This window comes from Pan paniscus, chromosome 18 (assembly GCF_029289425.2).
Source record: "Pan paniscus chromosome 18, NHGRI_mPanPan1-v2.0_pri, whole genome shotgun sequence".
NCBI lineage: Eukaryota > Metazoa > Chordata > Mammalia > Primates > Hominidae > Pan > Pan paniscus.
This window is the reverse complement of record NC_073267.2, coordinates 91,737,948-91,764,494: the sequence shown is the minus strand read 5'-3', so window position 1 is coordinate 91,764,494 and position 26,547 is coordinate 91,737,948. Positions and strand designations below refer to the sequence as shown.

The following is a 26,547-nucleotide window of genomic DNA, read 5'->3' as shown; positions in this document are numbered from 1 at the left end:
TAATTTTTTGTATGTTTAGTAGAGACAGGGTTTCACTGTGTTAGCCAGGATGGTCTTGATCTTCTGACCTCATGATCCGCCTGCCTCAGCCTCCCAAAGTGCTGGGATTACAGGCGTGAGCCACCGCACCCGGCCAGAAGCCTTGGCTGTTAATCACAGCTCTGTCATTTACTAGTTCTGTGACCTTGGGTAAGTCACTTAAACTCACCTGATTTCCAGATGCAGTGTGGAACTATTACAAGGTTTCTCTTACCCACCTCAGAGAGTTGTAGTGCTACTACTACTAAGTCATAGCACTTTTAGGGCAGTGCTTATCAGCCTCTACTATACATAGGAATTACCTAGGGATTTTGCTGAATACACATTTGTATTTATTAAGCCTAGAATGGGATCCAAGACCCAACATTTCTAATAAGCTCTCAGGTGATGTTGATGTTACTGATCCACACTTTTGGATAGCAAAGTTCTCATGTGCCTACCAAGCTCACAATAATTTCTGTTCTTTAGAAATGACCACAGTTTATAGCAGTTCTTGTGTCCTTTTGCCACAGCTGACAATGGTAGAGGTGATTTCTGATCCAAGCTGGGCCAAAAGAAGGTCTCGTTTGCAAGCCTGGGATTTTGAACAGGGACAACCAGAAATGTGGCATATATTCATTTGCTGATTCATTCACCAGTAAAAAAAAAAAAAAAAAAAATCTGTCTCTGTGCCAGACACTATAGTAGGTAGTGGAGATACACCAATCAATCAAGCAGGTCTCTGCACTCACGGAGCTTTCATTATAGTAACATGCAAGATAATTTCAGATGAGCTACGTGCTGTGAAGAGATTGAAGAATTTCAAGGGGATGCAGGAGATTTTAAGTGAAAGTGTTGGGGAAAGCCAAGCTCTTACTTCCTCTTCTGTAGTGACCTTGGCAGCCAAGAGTTGAACATGATGGCATAACAAATGGGGGAAGCCTGGGTCCCTGAGTGATTATGTGGAGCACAGCACTCTTCCCCTTCCCTGCAGACTGAATTGGACTGTGATAGGAGTAAGAAATAAAATACTGCACACCTGTGAGTAATTGTGACAGCAAACTGATCTTTCTGAGATGCATCCACTGCCTGGATATATTATTGGGGGAAGACAATACTAAACAAACATTGATATACAAACTCACATTGAAGTTAATTTCTTTCTCCAGTCGTTTCTATCTTAGATCTCTTGGTCAGACCTTTATAAAATCAACTCACTAAATTATGATGGAAGCTAAGGAAGCAATTATAGAGTTTGTAATTTTCCTTTAAAATACGCCTGATTATATTTTAAAAGAGTCCTTGGTGGCACAAGAATATTAACATTTAAATTCACCATTTCTCATGTTTATCCACACACTCTAAATCTGGGTATCCCTCAGAGGATCCTGTAATTCCCCAAAGGAAGTCTATCTTCTTTACTGCATCCTCGGTGGGTCTTTTCTTCCTTAGCTGCTGGCCTCAAGAGCATATAGCTGGTCTCTCAGCCCCCTGAATACCCTTCCTCTTCTCTTCTAATTTTTATGTATCCTAAGCAGCCACTGCAAAGCTGTTCTTTAAGACTGCTTAGCACAAGAAGTCTCCTGTGACTTATGCCTGCGTAATAGGTGAGGACAAGACAGGCAGGAAAGCCAGAGCATCCTATGAGAGAGGCCAGTGCCAGGGACTGGCACTTCTTGATTTCTTCACCTGGCCTTCATTAATTTTTATATCCTAGGACTTGAGCTTTGTCCTTGTGACTGTGTGTGCTTAGTGAAAACTGAGCAGTAAATCATGCAATTGATATGAACCTTTCTGAGTCTGCCTTTGGTACCAGATCTATCGGCAAGAGCACCACATGAAGTCAAAACTTCCATCCTCCAAGACACTAAAATGAAATCCTCCCCAGCCAGGGGTCCATTCCAGGACGCATGTCCATACACGTGTACAGTCTGCAACCATCCACAGAACCACACTCATGATGAGGAGACAAAAGATGGGCCTCAAAAGGAGACCTTTGAGTGAGGATGCCAACTTTCCTTTCTGCATTCCTTGGTTCCTTCAGTAACAAAGATTAGTCTTGGCATCACTGCCTGCTTGGCGACCAGAACAAAGAGAAATAAGGAAAATTAGGGACACAGGAAAACCTATGGGCACACATAGATATGGAAACTCAGAGATAATAGAAACTTAAAGAGATAGATGGAGAGTGAATATTCTGCCTCCCTATAGAGCCTTTTCCGTCATCCATCCACCCAAGCAATGCTGACCTGAGTGCCTATTTATCAGGCACTGGTCTTGGCCTTGGGGATAAACAAAGATGGAGGTGAAAGTCTAAAAGCAGACACTGGAGGTGGGAAGAGCAGTTGACGTGGCCCTAACAGGGTTCCCACCACGGCGGAACGCACAGACAGGGGACGTGGGGGAAGACGTGACCCTAAAAGGGTTCCCGCCACGGCGGAACGCGCAGCCAGGGAACGTGGGGGAATTCATGAAGCGAACCTCCTGCTACCTCAACGCCGGTGAAGGTGAAGGAGACACCTGCGCGTCATAGAGACGCCGAGACCTCCAGGCTTCCTAGAGAGGCCCGGAAGTGGCTCCAGGAGGCAGGTCCGACGGCTTCGGCGCCCCAGCTGTGGCGATGGGTAGCTAGGAGGCGTGGGGCTCTCTGCCTGCTGTAGCCGTCTGCCGCGCCCTTGTTCCTGCAGCTGTGAGTGGGCCTGGGCTGGGGTTGGGGGGCCGCCGCCCTTCCGCGGGGACCCTGGGCCGCCTCGGCCTGGAACGCGACAGCTGGCGGTCCCGGGGGTGGGGGACGGTGGTGAATGACTGAGCAGGGTGGCGGGAAGGAGTATCCCCTTTCAGATGTCTTCCTGATCCCAGGGGACCGGGCGCAGCTTGGCTTTCTAGAATGTCGCCAAGGCCTCAAACACTGGCCCTCCGCATTTTTTGTTTTTAAGGACATCGGGGCCCCAAGCTCCGAACTTTCCACAGGTGGCTGGCTATACTTGATTCCTGTCTTTGATTTTCTGCACACTTTGGGAGAACGATTACCTCCTCTTTATGACTTGGTTCTGGTTTCCTACTTAAAAGTGGCAGTGACAGGTTCCCATTTAAACTGCATGTATTTGTTGGGAAAAGGTAAGTAGGTTTAAACAAAACCTTATAGGCTAGTCATAATACCAGATGAATCAGATGTGACAGAAATTGTGGAGGTGGAGTGAGCCCTGAAAATCTGAGACGGGTCTCAGTTCATTTAGAAAGTTTATTTTGCCAAGGTTGAAGACATGTACCCATGACACAGCCTCAGGCGGTCCTGACGATGTATTCTTAAGGTGGTCAGAGCCCAGTTTCGTTTTCTACATTTTAGGGAGACATGAGACAAGAACAGATGTAAGATGAACATTTTTTTCGGCCTGGAAAGGCGGGACAACTCGAAACGGGGAGCTTCCAGGTCATAGGTAGGTAAGAGACAAATGGTTGCATTATTTTGAGTTTGATTAGCCTCTCCAAAGGAAGCAATCAGATATGCCTTTATTTCAGTGAGCAGAGATATATGAATAGAATGGGAGGCAGGTTTGCCCTAAGCAGTTCTCAGCTTGACTTTTCCCTTTAGCTTAGTGATCTTGGGACCCCAAGATTTATTTTCCTTTCACAGTGATAAGATAATGACCTAAGTGAATCTGTATTGTCCCAGCCTTACTGTGCGGCATTACATGTAGTGGTTAAGAGTCATACAGACCCGGCTTCAAGCCCTGAACCCTGCCCAACCCCTTATGACCTGCATAATTCGTGGGCAAGGTTCTTAACCTCTGATCTATTTTCCTCATTTCTGAAAGCTGATGATAATACTAGTAACAACTTCAGAAGATTGTCCTGAGGCTTAAATGCTAAACCTTTAAACTGCCTGTATTAATCCATTCTCATGCTGCTAATAAAGACATACCCAAGACTGGGTAATTTATAAAGGAAAGAGGTTTGATAGACTCACAGTTCCACATGGCTGGGGAAGCCTCATAATCATGGCAGAAGGCAAAAGAGGAGCAAAGTCACATCTTACGTCTTATATGGTGGCAGGCAAGAGAGCTTGTGTAGGGGAACTCCCCTTTATAAAACCATCAGATCTTGTGAGACTTATTCACTTTCAAGAGAACGGCATGGGAAAAACCCACCCCCGTGATTCAATTACCTCCCACTGGGTCTCTCCCATGACATGTGGTAATTATGGGATCTACAATTCAAGGTGAGATTTGGGTGGAGACACAGCCAAACCATATCATTCCACCCCTGGCCCCTCCCAAATCTCATGCCCTCACATTTCAAAACCAATCATGCCTTCCCAACAGTCCCACAAAGTCTTAACTCATTTTAGCATTAACTCAAAAGTCCACACTCCAAAGTCTCATCTGAGGCAAGGCAAGCCCCTTCCACCTATAAGCCTGTAAAATCAAAAGCAAGTTAGTTACTTCCTAGATACAATGGGGGTACAGGTATTGGGTAAATACACTCATTCCAAAAGGGAGAAATTGGCCAAAATGAAAGGGCTACAGGCCCCATGCAAGTCTAAAATCCAGCAGGGCAGTCAAATCTTGAAGCTCCAAAATGACCTCCTTTGACTCCATGTCCCATATCCAGGTCACACTGATGCAAGAGGTGGGTTCCCATAGTCTTGGGCAGCTCCACCCCTGTGGTTTTGCAGGGTACAGCCCCATTTTTGGCTGCTTCCAGGGCTGGCATTTAGTGTCTGCTGCTTTTCTAGGTGCACGGTGCAAGCTGTTGGTGGATCTACCGTTCTGGGGTCTGGAGGATGGTAGCTCTCTTCTCACAGCTCCACTAGGCAGTGTCCCAGTGGGGACTCTGTGGGGTGGTTCCAACCCCACATTTCCCTTCCATGCTGCTCTAGCAATGGTTCTCCATGAAGGCCCCACCTCTGCAGCCAACTTCTGCCTGGACATCCAGGAGTTTCCATACATCTGAAACTTAGGGAGAGGTTTCCAAAACTCAGTTCTTCACTTCTGTGTACCCACAGGCTTAACACCTCATGGAAGTTTCCAAGGCTTGGGGCTTGCATCCTCTGAAGCCACAGTTTGAGCTGTACCTTGGCCCGTTTTAGCCACAGCTGGAGCAGCTGGGATGCAGAGCACCAAGTCCCTAGGCTGCATAGAGCAGGGGGACCCTGGACCCAGCCCAGGAAACCATTTTTGCCTCCTAGACTTCTGGGCCTGTGACAGGAGGGACTGCCAAGAAGGTCTCTGACATGCCCTGGAGACATTTTCCCCATTGTCTTGATGATTCGCATTTGGCTCCTTGTTACTTAGGCAAATTTCTGCAGCCAGCTTGAATTTCTCCCCAGAAAATGGGTTTTTCTTTTCTATTGTATCATTAGGCTGCAAATTTTTCAAACTTACACTCTGCTTCCTCTTGAATGCTTTGCAGCTTAGAAATTTCTTACCCCAGATACCCTAAATCATCTCTCTGAAGCTTTGAGTTACACAGATCTCTAGGGCAAGGACAAAATGCCATCAGTCTCTTTGCTAAAACATAACGAGTCACTTTTGCTCCAGTTCCCAACAAGTTCCTCATCTCTGAGACCACCTCAGCCTGGACTTTATTGTCTATATCACTGTCAGCATTTTGGTCAAAGCCATTCAACAAGTCTCTAGGAAGTTCCAAACTTTCCCACATCTTCCTGTCTTCTTCTGAGCCCTCCAAACTGTTGCAGGCTTTGCCTGTAAACCAGTTCCAAAGTCACTTCCACATTTTCAGATATCTTTACAGTAGCACCCCACTACCCAGTACCAATTTACTGTATTAGTCCATTCTCATACTGCTAATAAAGACATTCCCAAGACTGGGTAATTTATAATGGAAAGTAGTTTAATGGACTCACAGTTCCACATGGCTGGGGAGGCCTCATAATCATGGCAGAAGGCAAAGGAAGAGCAAAGTCACGTCTTACATGGTGGCTGGCAAGAGAGTTTGTGTAGGGGAATTTTCTTTTATAAAACCATCAGATCTTGCGGGACTTACTATCATGAGAATAGCACAGGAAAGACCCACCACCATGATTCAATTACCTCCTACCGGGTCCCTCCAGGACACGTGGGATTTATGGGAGCTACAATTCAACAGGAGACTTGGGTGGAGACACGGCCAAACCATATCACTGCCTAACCCATAAGAAATAATAAGTGTAGCCATGGTTGTTGCTGTTTTTATTTTAGGGAGGAGGAAACAGAGGTTCAGTGAATTGCCTAGGTCACACAGGGAATTGGTGGAAGAGCCAAGTCTAATGCCCAGATTTCCAGACTGGGAGTCTTAACCCTTCATCAGTGCTACCTGTGCCACATGGGAGAAGATGGGCCACCTCCATTCATTTTCTCTGGGAACTGCAGGAACCACAATGAGGTTGCGGAATGTGTTAACAGTGAAAGCCCTCACAGGACTCAGGTCAGTACCCAGCACTTCAGGTAGGGGCTCTGCACAGCCTCAAGTGCTGCTGCGTTAAGATGAACTGTAGAGTCAGATGCACCTGGGTTATTGGTACAGATCCCTGCTCTACCATTTGCTAGCTGTAGGACTTGGAGTTAGGCACTTTGTGTCTCTGAGCTTCAGTTTTCTCATCTGTAAAATGGAATTAACAAATTAGTACTCATCTGAGAGGGTTGTGAAATAATTCACAGACAGAGTATTGCACAATGCCTGGCACAGAGTAAGTGCTTAATAAGTGGCAGTTGATATTACTTCAATTACTAGATATTAATTCAATTACTTGGTATTACTTCAATTTATAGACGTGGCAAACTGCTGACCTAGTGAAGAAGAAAGTACAAATGTAGTACTCCTTGCAGATAGGACAGAAAGAGGCATTTGAAGAGCTTGCAAAATGTTCGCCCCATTTATATTTACTGGGTCTACAATCTGCTAGATATTCCTTGTCCCTACAGATATTGCCAGTCTGTGCTCACATGGCATTTATACTGTAGCTTGGGAAACGGATGGGAAATACCAGTTACAAAATTATTTCATTTCTTTGTCATCAGCATTGTGAGGAATTGCAAGGCACTTGTGCCACAAGTATCTAGGCAGAAGTTTAGGTAGCCGAACAAGATTTGAAACACCTCAGGTGATGACCCTGAATTACAGACAGCTGTCCTGCTACCTAGTTATATTCAAAATCCTGCATAAATACCCATATCTATTACGAGTATACTGGTTTTCACTTAACTCTATGCCCTTAGGTAATTTTCTTCCCAGGTGTGTTTGGCCTTTTGGTTTTTTGTTTTTTGTTTTTGTTTTTGTTTTTGTTTTGAGATGGAATCTCCCTCTGTCGCCTAGACTGGAGTATAGTGGTGCAGTCTCCACTCACTGCAACCTCCATCTCCCAGGTTCAAGCAATTCTCCTGCCTCAACCTTCTGAGTAGCTGAGATTACAGGTGTGCATCACCACGCCTGGCTAATTTTTTCTGTTTTTAGTAGAGACAGGGTTTCACCATGTTGGCCCAGCTGGTCTCAAACTCCTACCTCAAGTGATCCACCCACCTCAGCCTTCCAAAGTGCTGGAATTACAGGCGTGAGCCACTGCACCCAGCCCCTTTTGAATTTTATATGTCACATCTCTTTTATCTGTATCAGAATTCTTCTCCTTATCCCTCTAACTGCATATTTATTTTTATTGTTTTGACTTCCTTGTATTAAACACAAGTAGATAATTTTCAGATCATGCATGGAATTTGAACAGCACCATTTCGTAAGCCCTCTAGCATCAATATATTTGCCAGATCTCAATATAATAATAATACAGGTACCTTTTACCTCTGGTCAGCACTTGTACAGTGATTTAAAACACGTAATCATGGGGTTATAGTACTTGGAGATATTTTTTATCTCTCTTAAAGTAAATACAGTTTTTTTATTTTTATGGTAACAGTCTTAAATTCTCGCTGTTCCATACTTTCTATTGGTGAAATGCTAATGACACCCATATTTCTATATTGCATTATGATACCAGAGGGCAAGTAGCACAGTCATCTTGAACTCATAGGGATGAAGGAACTGTGTGCGTAATCAAAGGTTCTTATTTCTGATCTTTAGCATTTAATTAGGTCTTTTAAAATGTAAAGTACTCCCAGTCATCTTTTATTAGTTTTTTCTCATAACTTCCCTTGAGATGTCAACATTATTACCCTTGCTTTACCTTAGTATTCTCAAGAGGTCAGGTGGATTTTAAATTTAATTTTTTTTTTACTGTTCGTAATTAAGTTGTTTTTTTTTTTATTTCTTGATCATGTGCTTAACTTTAACCTGTATCCACTAAAATGACTGCTCAGGTCAGATGTAACCCTCCCCACCACGGGAGAGCAATTACTGAACAAAGCCACATTTTGGAAGGACCTTCAAGCACTTGCCATTATAAAGGCAGGTCTGAGTGCCCAGCCCTAGAAGGAATCAGACAGAAACTAATTAATAAAACAGAAGCCACAGAGTAGATGAAAATTAGGCAGCTGGTTGAAGAACAACTGTATATTCTCTTTTCTCCCTTCTGGCTTAGGATTCATGAGAATTTTGGGTGGGGGCAGGTCTGCAAAATGCGTTTGCTGAGATTTTTCTGTGCTTATCAATGTTGGGGATCAGGAAGGGAGGAGGCGGCTCCCAGCAGTGCAGCAGATGGCTACCATCCTGTGAAGGCTTTACTGGCCTGGTGGATAAGCTTTTTCCTTGCTGTTTATCTTGTTAAGTTATTAATTTTTCCTTATCTTTCTCTTCTGACCCCCCTGATCAGGTCAGTTATACAAGTTTTTGCCTCAGATCATTCTGAAACTAGTTGGAAGGTAATGGAGTAGCATCACTAGGCCTGGCAGGTTTCTGAAGCATTAATAATCCAAAGTTGTATGTTCCTTACTTCATTAATGTGCACATGAACCATGATTGACCTATGGTCTTGTGACTGGACTGGAATGTGTAATTTTAAAACCAAAGACTAATTAAAGATAGGTATTTCCGTTGGAATGTTTTAATTGGGCTTTTGAAGGCCTTGTCCATTTTCAGAATTCCTTATGGTGGAATTCTTACAGAGATATTAAGAAGATCGTAAATTGTTATCTGGCATCCTGTTTGTCAAAACTTTCGACCAGACAAGAACATTTCCAAAACTTACTGTTTCAATTAATGACATCACCTTCCTCAAAACATCACCTGGGTGCAGCACGCTGCCACCTCCTGCAGTTGTTCACCAGCCCTCACCCTGATTTCACCTGAGCACACTGGCCTTTTGTCCTCACTGGTAGCCCACTAGTCTAGAGCCACATCTCCCTTACCTGGACCCTGGCCCGTTTCCTCCTCCAGGGGAAGCCTTCTCTTTCACAAGTACCAAGGTGGCCCCAACAGTTCATTGCTGTAAACCTACAAAGGCTTGTGTTGTCTGCAGAATGGAATTCAATTAGCCAGCCATCATGGCACACGCCTGTAGTCCCAGCTACTCAGGATGCTGAGGTAGGAGGATCGCTTGAGGCCAGGAAATCAAGGTTGCAGTGAGCCGTGGTCACACCTCTGCACTCTAGCCTGGGCAACAGAGTGAGACCTTGTCTCAAAGAAAAAAAAAGAATGGGATTCAAACTTTATGGAAGGGGACAGAAGCCTGTCTCCAGGCTCACCCCAGGCTGTCTTTTCACCCTCAAGCATCAGCTCCATGCTTCAGTTTGCACACCAGCCATGGCGGATTCACCATGTTAGCTGCCCAGCACAGCCTTCCCTGCATCTGATCCATTTATTCGTGGTGCACCCCCACCTGTGATAACCCTCCTTTCAGCCTACCTAGTTCCTCCCATGGGCCCTGTAGCGCTAAAGCTCACTTTCCCATGATCTCTTCCTGATGTGCCCTGTCAGAATCAGTCTCCCCACCCCTCACCTTGGTTTCCCACCACACTTTGTTTATACCAACATTATAACAGTAACCTTATTTTCATCTTTTTTGCCTTTTCCTTTTGGTATCTGTAGAAGCCTCTTTCTTATTTGTAAGCTCTGGAAAGCAGGACCTCTGTCTCGTTTGGGTTTGTATCTTTCATTTCATAACCTGGCACTTTTTAGGAGACATGTTATTGTTAAAATGGCAGTATTAATGTCTTGCAGAACAGCAGCTCTTAGACACTGCAGAGCCCTGGGTAATTTGTGCCCATCACAATTTTACTGAATTGGATATATTTTAGGGTGTTCAGAATAATCCATAGATTCAACAAATATTTATTGAGCATCTACTATGTTCTGGATTCTAGTAGGGACACCCCAGAAGGCAGAAGACCTCAGTTCTCATAGAACTTAACATTCTGTGGGAAGGAGATCAATAATAAAAAGTAAATAGTTTTAGATAGATAGCAAAATGTTCCATAGAGAAAACGAAGCAACATTTAGGGTACAGGCATCTGTGTTAGCTAGGGTGATCAGAGAAGTCTCTCTGAAGACTTGTCAGCAGACCTAAATATTGAGAAAGAAGCTTCCAGAAAAGGACCTAGTACACGATGTGTCACACTGAAGTGAGAACAGGAGGCACTAATGAGCTCAGCATCTTCAAGATAAGGAAAGTCTGTACGGTTGGACCATGGAGTGCCAGTAGCAGAAGAGTGGGAAATTGTGACCAGGTCATGGAGGTGAACGTGGGAAGTCTGTATTGATATATCAGTAACTGATGTCTACTGTGTTGGGAAATAGCGTTCATCATGAAGGGTTGTGAGTACACTAAAGAACAGAATTGACTGCATTTGGTTTTATGACTACTCTAAATCCAAATGGGAGTGTTCTGCACTCAGAAAACAATAGAATCACAAGGTCACTGTTAGGTACATTGAGGGAGTGCTGGCACATTCATTCTTTATGAATTTTCTTGAAAGCACAACCGTGGCAGTTGCTTAATGGAACCCTGGGAACTCATCAGCCATCCTCTGCCCCATTTTGCTCAGTTTCCCTAGTATTTCTCACTCTTCTCCATACCCTCAAACCACTGAGACAGTCACTTGCTGAACCTTGTCTTCACTTGTCACACTGACTGATTCTGCAAAAGTGATCTGATTCGCTTCATTGGCGGTCTTATACACTCACACAGGTATTCAGAAGAACTTACAAAACTCTTTGTAACCCTGTGCTTTTGAGAGATGTAGTCATGTCATGTGGAGATGTAATAAAATAGTTGGATCTCTAAACTCTGGAGTGTGAAAAAAGGGCAGCTCAAGGAATGACATCTGTGGAGTGCCCATACGGTGTCAGGTGTTTTGTTGGACATTTTTTGCACATTATCACATGCAGTCTTCAGGCAGGCTTATTATCAGCTCCACTTTTAGATGAAGCAGCAGGTTCAGAGTGTTTAACACATGTGGTAAACACACAGTCCAAAATCACACAGCTGGTAAGTGGACCCCAAAGTCCATTCTCTTTTCATTTAAGACTGTGTTTTAGTGGTTAAGAGTGCGGTCTCCTGGGGCCAAACTGCCATCGGGTGTGAATCCAGGTAAGCTTGGGCAAGTTTATTTACTGTCTCTGTGGTAATTCTCAGCTGAAAAACAGGATCTAATAGTACTTTCCTAGTAAGATTATTAAAAGGATTAAATGGCTAACATACACATAAAGCACTTAGCATGCTGCCTGGCCCTAGTAGTAAGCACTAGGTATGTGTTTGTTGTTATTATTTCCACTGTACCATGCTGCCTTTTTAGAAACTTTAGCATTCCTGTAACATAGCACAACACACAACCAGACAGAAGAGAAAAGTTAAGTCTAGAGAAATGTCTTGGCCAAGATCACATAACCATTTAAGGGCGGAGGCGAGACGTCTTCACTGTGTATTCCTGTCCCCCATATTTTTTCTTTCTTTGTGCATGTACACTGACTTCACACTCATAGCCTCTCTGCCATACAAGCTCTTCATCCTGCATAGCCCTAACCTCTGCTGCTCCCGCTTCCCTCCTGTCTCCACACTCTTCCATGTTGAAGTCTACTTTTGTGGTGCAGTGGCTGCAGTCGTGGGTGCCTGGCTGGGAAAGAGAAATGGTAGGGCTCTTGATTGCTTGCAGTCTTCATGCCTAACCACACCTCTGAGTGTCTCTGTTGACTTGAGCACACGTGTGTGTGTGTGTGTGTGTGTGTGTACACGCCCAGTGCCTTTGAGGACCTGTGTGCTTCCTGTGGTTTTTTTTTTTTTTTGAGATGGAGTCTTGCTCTGTCGCCCAGGCTAGAGTGCAGTGGCGCGATCTCCGCTCATTGCCAGCTCCGCCTCCTAGGTTCACGCCATTCTTCTGCCTCAGCCTCCCGAGTAGCTGGGACTACAGGTGCCCGCCACCACGCCCGGCTAATTTTTTGTATTTTTAGTAGAGACGGGGTTTCACCGTGTTAGTCAGGATGGTCTCGATCTCCTGACCTCATGATCCGCCTGCCTCGGCCTCCCAAAGTGCTGGGATTACAGGTGTGAGCCACCGTGCCTGGCCTCTCTCCCTCCCACATGGAAGGAGTTGGGTGTCTTCATTTTTGCTTATTTAGTTTTGTTTTTGGGAGAAGGGGGCCTTGGAGCCTTGAAAGAAATGCGGGGAGGGCCACAGAAGAAGAGGGACAGAGAAGTGGGATCCCCAAAGGCACTGAGCACTTGTACTTTAAGTACTTGCAAGATTTGCGGTGGGGGAGGTGGGGCATAGTTTGCTACATAAAGGAGTTTTTCCCCATATACATATTTTTTAAGTATAGGGTTAATAAAGCGGTATTAAACCATGCTGCAGTGCGAAATTTTAAAGAAAAGATGTTGGGAGCTTCCTTTAGAGTGCTCTCTAATTTTCTGATGCATGGGGGGGAAATGCCTCTTCCTACCAAATTTGAATCAATTATTTTCAAAAAGGCTCTAATCATTTTCAAGAATTTACAATAATGCCTTATGTTCGAAACGTTTTTTGTGGCTCTCAAAGCACTGCCAAGTACATTCTCTTATTTAACCTCCACATTAACCTTTTCAGGTGGGCAGAGCAGGTATTACTGTCCCCATGTTACATCGGGAGAAATTTGAAGCCCAGGAACTGAAGGGAAAGTAGCTAAATGACACAGCTGTGACTACACCCAGGCCTTACCTTTTCATTCTACTACAGCGTATTGACTTTTTGTTTTTGTTAGGTCAAAATTAGGGAGAATGACGTTTGCATTTGGATCAGTAACAGTGATGCATACTTCTTTCTTCAGGTCCAGTTATCTTTTGACTGCCACATATGGACCCCAAAAGATCTCAAAAGGAAACTGTCCTCATTACAGGAGGAAGTGGCTATTTTGGTTTTCGGTGAGTGTATCTATAAAATATACACATGGAATTATTTTACTGGTAGTTGCCAGAAGCTTTCAACTCTGACAACAGAGCAGACTTTTACTTGTTTGTGTAATGTCAAACCACAAATGATCTGTGTTGCCCACTGCTCAGACATTGCAGCTGAGAACTACAGGTATATTTCACTTAAAGAAAAATTATTTATAAAGCCATTAAATTGGGAGGGGTGACTATTCACATCACCAAAAACAATTTTAAATCATAGCTGTTCTTTCACAGTTATGTTATTATTCACAAATATTCCAAAGAATAGATAGTGGGTCCTAGAACCAAGGGGGAAAAATGCCACCATTCTTTGAAGATAAAGCCTCTCTCTTTGTAATTTAAGTAGATGAGAGGATTCTCACTTTTGAAAATTTGAAGAAGCGAGGCTTGCACCAAGGAACATGCATAGTGAGGGGCTCAGGATGAGCCAAGAAGACTTGGATCCGCCCCACCTTGACTGTTAAATTACTTTATACACTTCCCCTAGGCACAGCTTAAGAGTGACTTGATTCAACTTTTACTGTTTCTTATTTCAGCCTGGGCTGTGCCCTGAACCAAAAGGGAGTCCATGTGATTCTGTTTGACATCAGCAGCCCTGCTCAAACCATTCCAGAAGGAATCAAGTTTATACAAGGAGACATCCGCCACCTGTCTGACGTAGAGAAAGCCTTCCAGGATGCAGACGTCACTTGTGTGTTCCATATTGCCTCTTATGGTATGTCAGGGCGGGAGCAACTCAATCGAAACCTGATCGAAGAAGTCAACGTCAGGGGCACAGACAACATCCTCCAGGTTTGCCAAAGGAGAAGTGTGCCCAGGTTAGTTTACACCAGCACTTTCAATGTCATCTTTGGAGGTCAAGTTATCAGAAATGGGGATGAATCTCTGCCCTACCTGCCTCTTCACCTCCACCCTGATCACTACTCTCGGACAAAGTCAATTGCAGAGCAGAAGGTGCTGGAGGCGAATGCTACACCCCTGGACAGAGGCGATGGTGTCTTAAGAACCTGCGCTCTGAGGCCAGCTGGCATCTATGGGCCTGGAGAACAAAGACACCTTCCCAGAATAGTCAGCTACATCGAGAAGGGTCTGTTCAAGTTTGTCTACGGGGACCCCAGGAGCCTGGTTGAGTTTGTCCACGTGGATAACTTGGTGCAGGCTCACATTCTGGCCTCAGAAGCCCTGAGAGCTGACAAGGGCCATATTGCCTCTGGGCAGCCCTACTTCATCTCAGATGGCAGACCCGTGAACAACTTTGAGTTCTTCCGGCCTCTGGTTGAGGGCCTGGGCTACACATTCCCATCTACTCGCCTGCCATTGACCTTGGTCTACTGCTTTGCTTTTCTAACAGAGATGGTTCACTTCATTTTGGGTCGACTCTACAACTTCCAGCCCTTCCTCACTCGCACTGAAGTTTACAAAACTGGTGTCACACATTATTTTAGCTTAGAGAAAGCCAAGAAAGAGCTAGGTTATAAGGCTCAGCCATTTGACCTCCAGGAAGCAGTGGAATGGTTTAAAGCCCATGGTCATGGCAGAAGTTCTGGAAGTCGTGACTCGGAGTGTTTTGTTTGGGATGGGCTATTGGTCTTCCTCCTGATTATAGCAGTTCTCATGTGGCTGCCTTCTTCTGTGATTCTGTCACTGTGAAGGAGGGGCCAGAAATAAGGTGATCACAGTTGGCTGAGATGGTTCTCAAGAAACATGGGTTTTAAAATGTGTACAGTGATATCTGGTGCCAGACATTGGCTCTTCAAATTGTTACTTAAGAATAGGTTCTTGGATTGAATCTTTATGTCTTATTTCCTTGCACTAATCCAGATGGGAATGAAAAAGCAGAAGCAGAGATTAGTTTGAAATTTGATTTGTTATGTCCTTCTGTTTTAGGTGGGTACAATAGAAGTCAGTTTGGAGCCATAGAAGTAGGCTTAGTTGAGTTGGAGATGCCCATCTTGAATTTCTTAGAGGGCAAGATATACTTATTTCCATTTTATGCAGTCTGCATCTACCTAAAACCTCTGACTGATGTGGGAATGGCAAAACACTATCAGCGTTGAATGCGTGTGAAAAACACCAAATTGGCCCAGATCCCTAACAGAGCAATCCTCGAGGGGATGGTGGCTATTGCTGGAGAGGCATTAGCTATTCACAGGGTACGTTTTAGGTGTTAACTTTTGCCCTTTGTGATATCAGGGCATTATGCCTATGTGAACACATGGTAATGTTTGATGTTTAGGCCTTTATTCTACCTCATAGGATTCTTTTGAGGATTAAATTCAAGCATACAAAGTGCTCCTCAACACACATAGCCATTCTTTTTATCAGAATTGTCATGGTACATTCCTTATGAGGGCTTTCTTCCTCAGTGTTCTCTTTAGAGGGCTATTGCTACTGGACTTTCTGCAATGTCTTTGGGTGTGCCCTCAGAGCCTGCAACAAGTGTATTTGGATATACTCTATTTGTAAAGTTTAGGCCTCTAAGAAGGCCAAAACGAAGCAACTAAAAATCTGATGATTAAGGGAGTCAATCAAGCTGATGCCATTTTTAGTTTAAAAATGAAGCAGAGCTCTAAACTCATAGATGGGTTTTCTTACTGGGAAGAAGATTGGCTCTCTGAAGACAGCTTCCAATGAGGAATGTATTGAACAATGGCAGCACTGTCTGGCCACCCACAAACTGTTACAGATGATCCAGTTACACTGTTGCATAGGAACCCAAGTGGAAAGAAGACAGAGTACATGTCTGTCCATGGCTGCAGCTACAGAAAGGATAGTATGGGAACATTACAAGGGGGATACATTACTGTGGAAAGTTCTGCTAGAGTTACTCTTGAGAGTATCTGTAAAATACAGATAGATGAGCAATCCCTGTGGAATGCTGCCTGGATATTTTCAGAAAAGCTCTGAACTTGATGTCAGAATACCAACACCATGAATATCGTGTGTGGCCTTAACCAAGGAACAGAAGCCCTTTAGAACTTAGCTTCCTCACTTGGGAGCTGGGACTGACTGCATTTGCCCTTTCTATAAACCCACCCACCCCATAGGGTTCACTGGGAGCATAAAGCAAGATGTGGTGAAAGTACTTTTAATATAAATTGCAACATCAGTATGAGGTGATGGTAGTGATTGTTTTTAGGAAAACGTGTTTTGAGTCTTTTCTGTCATAAAGAAGCTTTTGCATTAGCCTGGGGTTAACGCATATGAGCACCTGCCATGTATTGTTCTAGAACTGCTTGAATGTCCTCATCCCCAGAGCAGGTCATCCAAGACAGCAGGGTGGAAGCTGCATTGTCCTTTATGACTTGGCCTCAAATGTCACAGTGTCATTCCACAGTATATTGGTTATGCAGGTCAATCCTATTCAGTAGGGGAAGGAAATACACAAAGGTATTTCCGTATTATACCAGAAGACGGAGATGGTCAAAGGCGATCTTGGAGGCTGAGCTCTTGGCCCCATATGAGTCATCCTTCCTTTTCCATGAAACGTTGCCCACATTTCCAGCTACAAAGCTTTCTCTGCCTGCTTCCTGCCAGAAGGATTTTAGGGGCCCAACGGCTGTGTTAACATTTTGCACTATATCCCTTTCCATTCAAGCTGGCAGTGGTACTGGGAACATTATTTTGAATGTGTCAGCTGAGTCTTATTGCAGTTCACTCACAAAAGCCACACCCACAAATCTCTGAGGTAAGTCCTCCACTGTGAGCTTCAGCTCAGACTGCCAAGGGACAATACGCTGTGCTTCTTAGGAGCCTTACTGTCTGAACAGCTCTCTGGGGTGCCACATCAGGCCTTTCTGTGATCTTAAAAAGATTTTATGCTCACAGCCACAGCCATGCACTGTCGTTTCCACAGTCTCGTGTGTTTACACAGGTTAGCCGTATTCAGTGTGGGAGGAGACTACACAAGGATACAAATACCAGGAGGTGGTGTCATTGGAGGCCAGCGTGGAACCTGGCTACCACATTCCTGCTTCCATATCTCCCCAATTCTGTTACTGTCTCCCACTCCAGCTTGAAATGGTAGATTTTCTCAGTGCTCATTCCTTGGCCCTGTTCTAATACCATATTTTCTCCCTAGGTGAGCTCACCTAAGCCCATGGCCTCCATTTCCATCTCCCAGCCCAAATATGTACTACTAGATGTACAGTTCCAGACCACTCCTGGGCTCCAGAGTCATATCTAAGTACTTCTGCAACTCCACATGGATGTCCCACATGCACCTGTCAGCCAGTGTAGCCAAAGTGGAATTCATAATCCTCTCCCGCCCCAAATTCTTACAGGGCTCCCTTCCTTAGTAAATATCTCCACTACCTGCTGAATTTCCCATCCCAGAGATCTGGGATAATCCCTGACCCCTGCCCTCTCCTAAACTTGACACACCTAACCCATGTTTAAGCCAGTTGATTTTGACTTGTAATCATGCCTTAAAACTGCCCAAGGTATAGGTGTACCTTCTCTCCCATAGATTCCAATAGTAGCCCATTTGCTCTTCCACCCATATCCACACCCTCCTTCCTTCAGTCCATTCTCCACATGCCTAGCCAAGAGAGTCTATAAGGGTGCAAATCTTTTGTCACTTCTCTGCTGAAAACTTTCCTTAGGTTGAGAATCTTTAACGTGACCAAGAGGCCTTGTCTGAACTAGCCCCTTGCCTATCTCTCTAACTTCATCTCACATTATTCTGCCTTCTCTGCCCCAGTTACACTGACCTTTTGTAGGTTCCTGGGCTCCAAGCTTCTCAGGCTCCCTGCTCCTCCTTTTGGCCTGAATAATGTTTATTTCGTGTCTCTTGTTAAGTCTCCTTCTAGAGGCCTTCCCTGATCCCAGCAATTTAAGATTGGTCCTCCTGCTACAAATGATGCTACAGGCCTGTCATAGCTTCCTGCCTTTCTTTTATAGTGTTGCTCATAACTGTAAACATTTGTACGGTTATTTGTTTAATGCCTGTTAGCTCTATGAGGGTGGGAACTTTGTCTTGCTTACAGCTATACTCCTAATGCCCGGCCCAGTGCAGGAGTTCAATAAGTATTTGTCCAATGAATGCTGTTTTCCTATCTGCTATGGATGAACACTCTTTTCTAGCACACAGATAACTCACTGTTTCTAATCTTTTGGAGACTGGGGAAAATAGCCAACCTACACTAGAACTGTCGTAACTAAGTCAAGATTAGATGAGGTCTAGTAAGTAAGGGAAGTCATTGTCTATATGATCTGGTGGAGTATTAATGCTATAAGGAGGTCAGGGAATGGGGGAGGAATGTGGGCCAAGTGATTTGTGCTCCCTCCACATCTCAGCTGAAAACTCACCACTTTAAAAGACTTAGTCTATTTCCTGAAAGGGAGCTCCCCTTCCCTTCTATGGTCAGGAGATGCTGCAGTTAAGAAATTCCATTAGTTCTAGGGTTCCCAGCTGCCCTCACCTTGCCTCAACCTTATATTGAATCACTCAACCATGCCTAACAATAAAATTATGCTCACACTTGTGCACTTGGGGATGCTCTCAGAGGTCTGGGCAGAAGCCACCCAGCACTGCTACCTCACCCATGGCTTCTGAGGAGTGTGTGGGAAGTTATCCATATGGTTGATGGAGGGTCGCAATGAAGGAAGGATGTGTGAGCAACAAGGAGCCCTGTATTGGAACCTAAAGGTAATGCCCAAACTGCTCCCACCTGCAAAAAGGGAAGAGGGGTCTGGAAAGCCTGTTGGAAATACTTCTTGGATATCCTCAGTGCTGTTTCTGGTGACAGGGGCAGACAGTGCCACATTACAAGCAGTAACAGTTAGTGGAGGGTCAAATAACTCATTCTGGCACCAAATTACCTATGCTGTGGTGTTTCTCAAACCTAGGGAATAGGCCTAGGGATTCTTTTCAAGAAAATGTTTTATTTTCCTCAACCATCTAACATGGTGTATAAAAGAGGCAAGTGTTGCTTTGTCGTACATCGTTGGGGCTGCTTCTACCTTGTATTGCTTTCCAAATCTCCGGTTCACCCAGCCTTACAAAGGGTAGAAGTTGCCTGCAGAATGCCACGCCCCAGCTCTGACCCAATTAGACATCATTATAGGGCCACTGGTGCCCCTGCTGGCTGGCCTTGGAAGCCAGCACCAGCAATGTTATTAAAATTTTCACCAGCATCTCTTGCTTAGAGATGGCACACCAGGTTGTGTGCTGTTCACCAGCATATCTCACTTTAGAGAATGATACCCCATGCTCCTTCTTGATGACAAAAAGTCCCTCCCAGCCCTTTCGTGGGGCTGACCTCCACAGGCAGGCCTGACCAATCACAAGACTTTCATCCTTCGGCCGCAGTCATTGGGCCACGATGGGCCAGTCAGCGTCATCCTTTCAGCCTTTCTCCCAGAGCAGGTTTAGAGAAACCCTTTCCGCTAGGATTGCTTCTCTGGGGAGGCCAGGCGCTTGGTGCAGCTCCTCTTCAGGGTCCTCCTACCTGAAGTAGAGGACCGAGTGCTGATGATGTTTGGGCTGCTGGGTCCAGCTGTGTGTTAAGAAGAGCCAAAAAATGGAGAGGCAGGAGGTTCTGGTGACTACACTGGGGTTCCGTAACGCTGCCTGCGGGACGCTCATCATTCCAGATCATCCTCTCACGTGAGTCTTCAGTTTGCTTTCTTTTCTGCTTAAGGTCCTTTAAGTTCGATTTTTCTCCAGGAATCGCAGCATGTCCTGGTGTGCCATGTCCACAGTCCACTCCTGGGTACAGGTGATCCTACCCCGTGGTTTCCAAAGGCAGCCTCTCCACTCACCTCTGTGCCCTCTTTCTTTCAAATGGGGGTCGTCTTTTGGTCCCTGGGTAATTTAACATTTCCTGGAGTTTTTCTTACAAAATGAGATTGGTTTCCTTTTCTAGAAACATGTTAATTTGAATTACGTTTATTCAAATCATGTATATTTGGGACCAACATACCTTTAAGCAGTGTAGTTCAAACTCTTGTTTTATATGGAAATTGATGAAGTGATTTGCTCCCCAGAACATAAACGCCCCATGAGAGCAGGAACCATGTCTGTTTTTTCTACTTCTATACCCTTCATATGCCCAATAAATGCTTGTTGACTGGGTGAATGCACTTATCAGCCAGGTGGTCCCTTATCTGAAATTACAGCTGATTCCCCAGTTATTGCTTCTTTTACACCTGAGACTCCCAGCCTGAGCCAATAAGAACATTCAAGGCCTAAATTAAAAATGCAGACTCCAGAAGGGTGACATCATGTAAAATGGCAGAGTAGGAAGCTCTGGAATTGGTCCTTTCACTGTAACAACCAGAAAAGCAGGGGGGCAGGGGAATGATCAGAACCAATGATTTCAGGAACTCCTTGCATCTATTTTACCTCGATATACAGACTCCAAACTCTTCCCTGATGCTTCTGATTGAGAAAGTCTGTGTTGGTTGGTAATCTGCACTCTAGGTGTTTCTTATCTTTCAACAAGGAGGTGAGCACTGGTGCCAGATACTAAATACTGGCTCCCCTTGCAAGATGCTGAGAGGCTCCTGACTTCTGCTTGGCTCTTCCCTTTGCAGTGCTTTGCTACAGCAGGTGCTCAGTACAACTTTGCTGAATGAATGAAGGGGGAGATGGGACTCGCCAAAGGGCCTTGGATTCAAGTGACCCCCCACCTGCTCCTTTATGCAGGGCCCAGTTCTTTGTTGACACTGACAAGCCCTGCTACATCCCAGTGCTGACTTTTCCAGCCAACCTAGAGCCTTTTTTTCTTGAGCCAAAGGGATTCTTTGGCAACACATCTTGTTGTGCCTGGTTACCTGATCTTTTAGTGTAAAACAGCCTTTTGCTATTGAAAATCAAACCAGAAATAGAGTCAACCAGTCCATGGTATCTCTAAGCTGTGCAAATTCATACCATGTTAACCTTCTGTATTTTAGAACCTGGGCACACCAGGAACTCGTTGAACTCAAGTTGCGTTCATAATTACTTGAGTTCGTTGAACTCAAGTAATTATGACCGAGGCCAAATCTAGTTCACTAAAAAGAAATTGCATGTAGCAAAGTGATCCAGGCAAGTGTCTTTCAACCAACAGGGGATTTATCAGCAGTAATTCGCAATGTTTATTTTTAACAGCTGGTTAAAGCATGCAAGTAATTAAAAAATTCTTCATTACTAATATGCAAGATTTTACTCTTGGCAAGTATTCTACATATCTTTTTCTCTAGCCTTCCAGTGGAGCCATATTTCAGATCTAAGAGTAAAATACTGTCTTACCCATATATATATTTTAACATATATATATGTTATAAGAATGAGTCGTCTTTTGCTCTTAACAGTCACTAGGAGTTAGTGTCCTGAATAGATAATAATAAGTCTGAAATGTTGCCCAGGTTTTAAGGGGAATTATTTGCACATTCCTGGGCAATTACAACACCCCTACTCCACTGATTTATAGTCCTGTGCCTTTCATAGGGGATTTAGCTTCTGGGAATGTTCAACATGAAGCTAATGATCAATATTAACCTGTCACCCTAGTTAACTAAATTACTCAAAGATGAACATTCTTAATAGTTAATTGCTACTATTTGTTGAGAGTTTACTCAGTGTAAGGCTTTCTATTTTTTTTTTTTTTTTTTTTTTTGAGATGGAGTTTTGCTCTTGTTGCCCAGGCTGGAGTGCAATGGCGTGATCTCAGCTCACTGCAACCTCCGCCTCCTGGGTTCAAGCGATTCTCCTGCCTCAGCCTCCTGAGTCAATAGGATTACAGGCACCTGCCACCACAACTGGCTAATTTTTGTTTAATTAGCCATGATTTGGGGTTTCGCCATGTTGGCCAGGCTGGTCTCAAACTCCTGACTTCAGGTGATCCACCTGAGGCTTTCTTTATTTCTTAGGCTTATATAGCTTTCTTAACGTCTTTAAGAAACAGATCTATTTATTATCTGCAGTTTACATGGGAGGAAACTGAGGCTTAGGGAGATGCAGTACCTTGCCCAAGGGTACCCAGCGTCACCAGCTAGGAAGTGGCAAAACTTAAATTTGAGCCAGATTTACTTGAATCCAAGACCAAAATTTTTTTTTTTTTTTGATAGAGTCTCGTCTGTCACCCAGGCTAGAGTACAGTGGCACAGTCATGGCTCACTGTTGGCTCGAACTCCTGGGCTCAAATGATTGTCCTACCTCAGCCTCCCGAGTAACTGGGACTACAGGTGCATGCCACCACATCCAGCTTTTATTTTCTGTAGAGACGGTGTTTCACTGTGTTACCTGGGCTGGTCTTGAATTCCTTGCCCCAAGCAATCCTCTTGCCTCGGCCTCCCAAAGTGCTGGGATTACAGGTATGAGCCACCGAGCCTGGCCCAAACTCTTACCTTGTTTGAGGTGGTTTTATCACGTTAGCATGACATTATTCAAGGCTAAGTGTTACTCGAACTTCATTTGCAATTAATGTAAACTATTTTATTTGTTACAAAAAATGAGTAACTGTAAATAGTGACTTCTGCTACACAAACTAAGTTACAGAAACAAACCATTATTTTGTCATGTGAGTATGTATTATGTAGAGCTGAGGTGTGTGGGCGGGGGGTGCTGTTAATCTACTGGAATTCCATGTATTTTGTGAGGAGCTATTAAGCCATACTTAATAGCCCAGAGGACATTGTCCAGGAAGACTTGTTTTTGTACCTAATCAAATACTGATATTGGTCACATTGCACATGTCCTAGTCTCTCGTCTAAATCAGTAACTTGAGAGCAGAGCCCAAGTATTATTCGCTGCTGATGGCTCTTTGCCTCCCCTGCAGTCTTACACTATTCTGGGCGTGGAGCACAGACCTAATAAAAATCTTTCGAAGTAATGAAAATGCAAAGTCCAGCTTGTAGAGGTGCCCTTAGATGTTTAAATTCTCCCAAAGAAGGGTGAACTTTTTACAAAGCACTTCACAGTGGAAGTTTCTCTGAGCACAGCAAATACCTTAAGTTTGGGCCCAAGTGGAAGAGAAATATTTGGTAGTGGGTGATTATAGCCCTTCAGTGCTCAGGGGACTCATGCATTTTCTTGCACTTCCTTATGCCTGTCCTGGAGCCATCTCTTATTTGCAATGTGACTTTGAGCAAATGCCTCTCATCTGTAAAGTGGAAATAAAACATTCCCTGCTTATCTCTTGGGGGAACTTGTATGGATTTAATGGCACAGAGGCCTTTTGTAACCTGTACAAGAACTATGCACATGGATCCTTAATTAATAGTGTTTCTGCTGGGAAAGATGGAAGGGTTTGGAGGGGAAGCTGGTGTCTACAGGAAGAGATGCAAGACATGCTAGTGGAGTTTGAGACGTTCAAATGGAATGTTCAGTAACTAATTAGCAACATAAGACTGTAGTTTGAAAAGAACAACTGCATATGCAGGTAGATATGGTTCAGTGAAAATGTTTCATTGATTTCCTGCCATATAACAGGTACTAGTTTATTTACCGTGGCTTTTCTTTTTTTCTTTTGAGACATGGTCTCACTCTGTCGACCAGGCTGAAGTGCAGCACTGTGGACACAGCTTACTGCTGCATTGCCCTCCTGGGCTCAGGTGATCCTCCTAAGTAGCTAGAACCACAGGTGCACCAGCACACCTAGCTAATTTTTCTGTCTTCTTTTATAGAGACAGGGTCTCACCGTTTTGCCCAGGCTGGTCTCAAACTCCTGGCCTCAGGCGATCCTCCTTCCTCAGTCTCCCAAAGTGGTGAGATTACAGGAATGAGCCACCGTGCCCAGCCTACCATGTTTTTTTGTTTGTTTGTTTGTTTCAGACGGAGTTTTGGTCTTGTGGCCCAGGCTGGAGTGCAGTGGCACAATCTTGGCTCACTGCAACCTCCGCCTCCCAGGTTTGAGTAATTCTCCTGCCTCAGCCTCCCAAGTAGGTGGGATTACAGGTGCCCGCCACCACGCTCAGCTAATTTTTGTATTTTTAGTAGAGATGGGGTTTCACCATGTCAGCCATGATGGTATCGAACTCCTGAGCTCAGGTGATCCACCCACCTCGGCCTCCCAAAGTGCTGGGATTACAGGCTTGATACCATGGTTTTAAATTACTTAATTCAGTCACGTTTTGAGCTCTAAACTGAAAATGAGTTTTTCTTTTTTTGAGATTGCAGAGTCGATTACACCATGCTAGAGAACAAGTAGGCATCTATGCCTCTCTGCTCTAAATTTTGATGTCTATAAACACCCATAGCGGTGTGTGTTGGTTTTAAATTGTGGGGCTAGAAAGCCAACCCAAAATCGTCAAGCTTTTATTTCTACACATTCAGAGTGCTTCTTTTTAACTTAGATTTAAAAGTAACTATACAAATAATGCATAGATGTATTTTTCTTATATAATGTTAAAATATTACGGATAAGGCCAAAGACCCCTTTTACTAATGTCCCCAAATTTCCTATATGTATATATTTGTATAGAAAACAGGGCTGTGGTGTTCATGTCTTTCCCCATACTACTGTCTCCTACCTCAGAGTTCCTTCTGCTACTACGGTTTCTCACTCAATAGTACAGCATGGTGATCTATTGATATTAGTATATATTCTTTATTTGCTGACATAGGAGGTCACCGGGTATATAAAGATGATAACCATATGTCCTAGTTGGCCTGAGACAGTTCTGGTTTCATGCCTGTAGTCCCACCTTAATTTTTAATAGTGCTTCCTTTCACTCTCAGGTATGTCCCATTTTGTATAATAAATTGTACGATCACCCTATATATAAGACACATAGTTATATGAAGAATTAAGCATTTTTCATAACAGATGTATTAGAAGTTATTGTGAACTGATTTTGAGGGAAAAAAGTCTCATTTTGTACTAGAATAGAATATAGTAGAAAATCCAGAATTCTGGGTATGTAGCAGTATTCTACCAACATTGAAATATTAATAAAAAATTACCTAAAGAAAATCTTATGTATAGTTTTTCAGTGCTGCTTTTGTGTATCCCTCAGCAAAATAGATTTACTGGTGGAAGAGTAGATGATCTGACACGCAGTCGTATGAAAGCAAACACTGGTTCAGTGGTTCACCGAACACTGGTAACTAGGAAAGACACAAAATAAAATATATCTGAAGGAATTCCTCTACAGCACATGCAAAATAAAGCTAATATCAGTAGCAAACTATAATAAATTTGAATAAATTCCTCTGCAAGTAGCCATTGAACATGTAAAAGAATAAATATTTAGTCAATATTGGTACAAATTATGCAGCATAATACACTAGAAAGAATTCCAGTATCAACCTTGCGAAGGCAGCAAATTTAACTATATCACAGAACACTACAGTATTCAAGAAGCAAAAAGGAAAACATTTCAGTGAATTCAAATGGAACTTGATTTTCCAGTAAGTATAGCAACATCAGTCCAAAAGCATTTGTGAAATGCATCATAAATGTTTTGCTTTTCATTTTCTCCAAACCTAAAAAGCCATCTAAAATGCCTGAGTATAGGTAATTCTCCTTATACTTAGCCGTCATTGTGTTAGTGATAGAGTCGATAACAGCCTCAAACAACCTCCTTCAATTGTCCTTCACAATGTTGTGGTTATTACTTCAGTAATTTTACTGCCTCAAACCTAGGAAACAAATAACATGGTTTTGCCTGGGCCAGCCCTATTAAGAACAGAGGTTAGGAACAGGTGGCACTGCCAGCTCCCACCCCTACCCCAGGCTGCCCAAGAAACCTGTCGTTCCCCAGCTGTTGATAGAGTCCTGTGTGCCACATCAGAACTTTCCTAACTTCTGCTGTCCACCTACCTCTGATTATGCTTCATGTACCTCCCCAACTTCCCTGCCAATCTTCCACGCATAGGCATGACTCATCTACCAGCAAAGGTGAAATCTGAGTTGGTAGATCTAACGCCTGGACTGCCTTTCCATTCCCCACCCTGGACACACATTCAGGGCACAACCTGGCGCCAAGGAAGGAGGCTCAGTATGTGAGCTGGGTGGCGCCTGGCCTAGAGCTTGCCTTTGTAAGAACACTAGATGATTGCTACTTTCTCATACAACGATGGCATAGAATATGTCTTATTTATGGCCATCAAATAAGGTAGATATACCTAGTTCTTCTTAACAGCTGAACAGCATTCCATAGTGTAAATGTACCATGGTAGATTAAGGCATTTCCTTATTGGTGTTTATTCCGTTTGTTTCTAGCTTGCCACCTTATCAGACAGCACAGGCATGGATGCTCTTATATATATCTCCTTACATCCACGTGGAAATGAG

The 26,547-nt window shown here is 43.9% G+C and overlaps 1 protein-coding gene across 4 annotated transcripts; it reads left to right on the top strand.

Annotated features, from left to right (window-relative positions):
• The first annotated feature begins 2,509 nt into the window (after nt 1-2,509).
• On the top strand, nt 2,510-25,224 carry SDR42E1 (short chain dehydrogenase/reductase family 42E, member 1). Of its 4 annotated transcripts, XM_055099489.2 has the most exons (5): nt 2,510-2,707; nt 3,365-3,455; nt 6,219-6,444; nt 13,201-13,294; nt 13,861-18,815. In XM_055099489.2, the coding sequence occupies exons 4-5, from the start codon at nt 13,227-13,229 to the stop codon at nt 14,972-14,974; spliced, it is 1,182 nt and encodes a 393-aa protein (XP_054955464.2). In that variant the 5' UTR covers nt 2,510-2,707; nt 3,365-3,455; nt 6,219-6,444; nt 13,201-13,226; the 3' UTR covers nt 14,975-18,815. The 4 variants fall into 4 exon arrangements, with proteins under 4 accessions (XP_054955464.2, XP_008972610.4, XP_003820932.4 ...); XM_008974362.5 differs by lacking the exon at nt 3,365-3,455 and having other exon boundaries at nt 2,577-2,707; XM_063598048.1 differs by lacking the exon at nt 2,510-2,707 and having other exon boundaries at nt 2,862-3,455.
• The last annotated feature ends 1,323 nt before the right edge of the window (nt 25,225-26,547 follow it).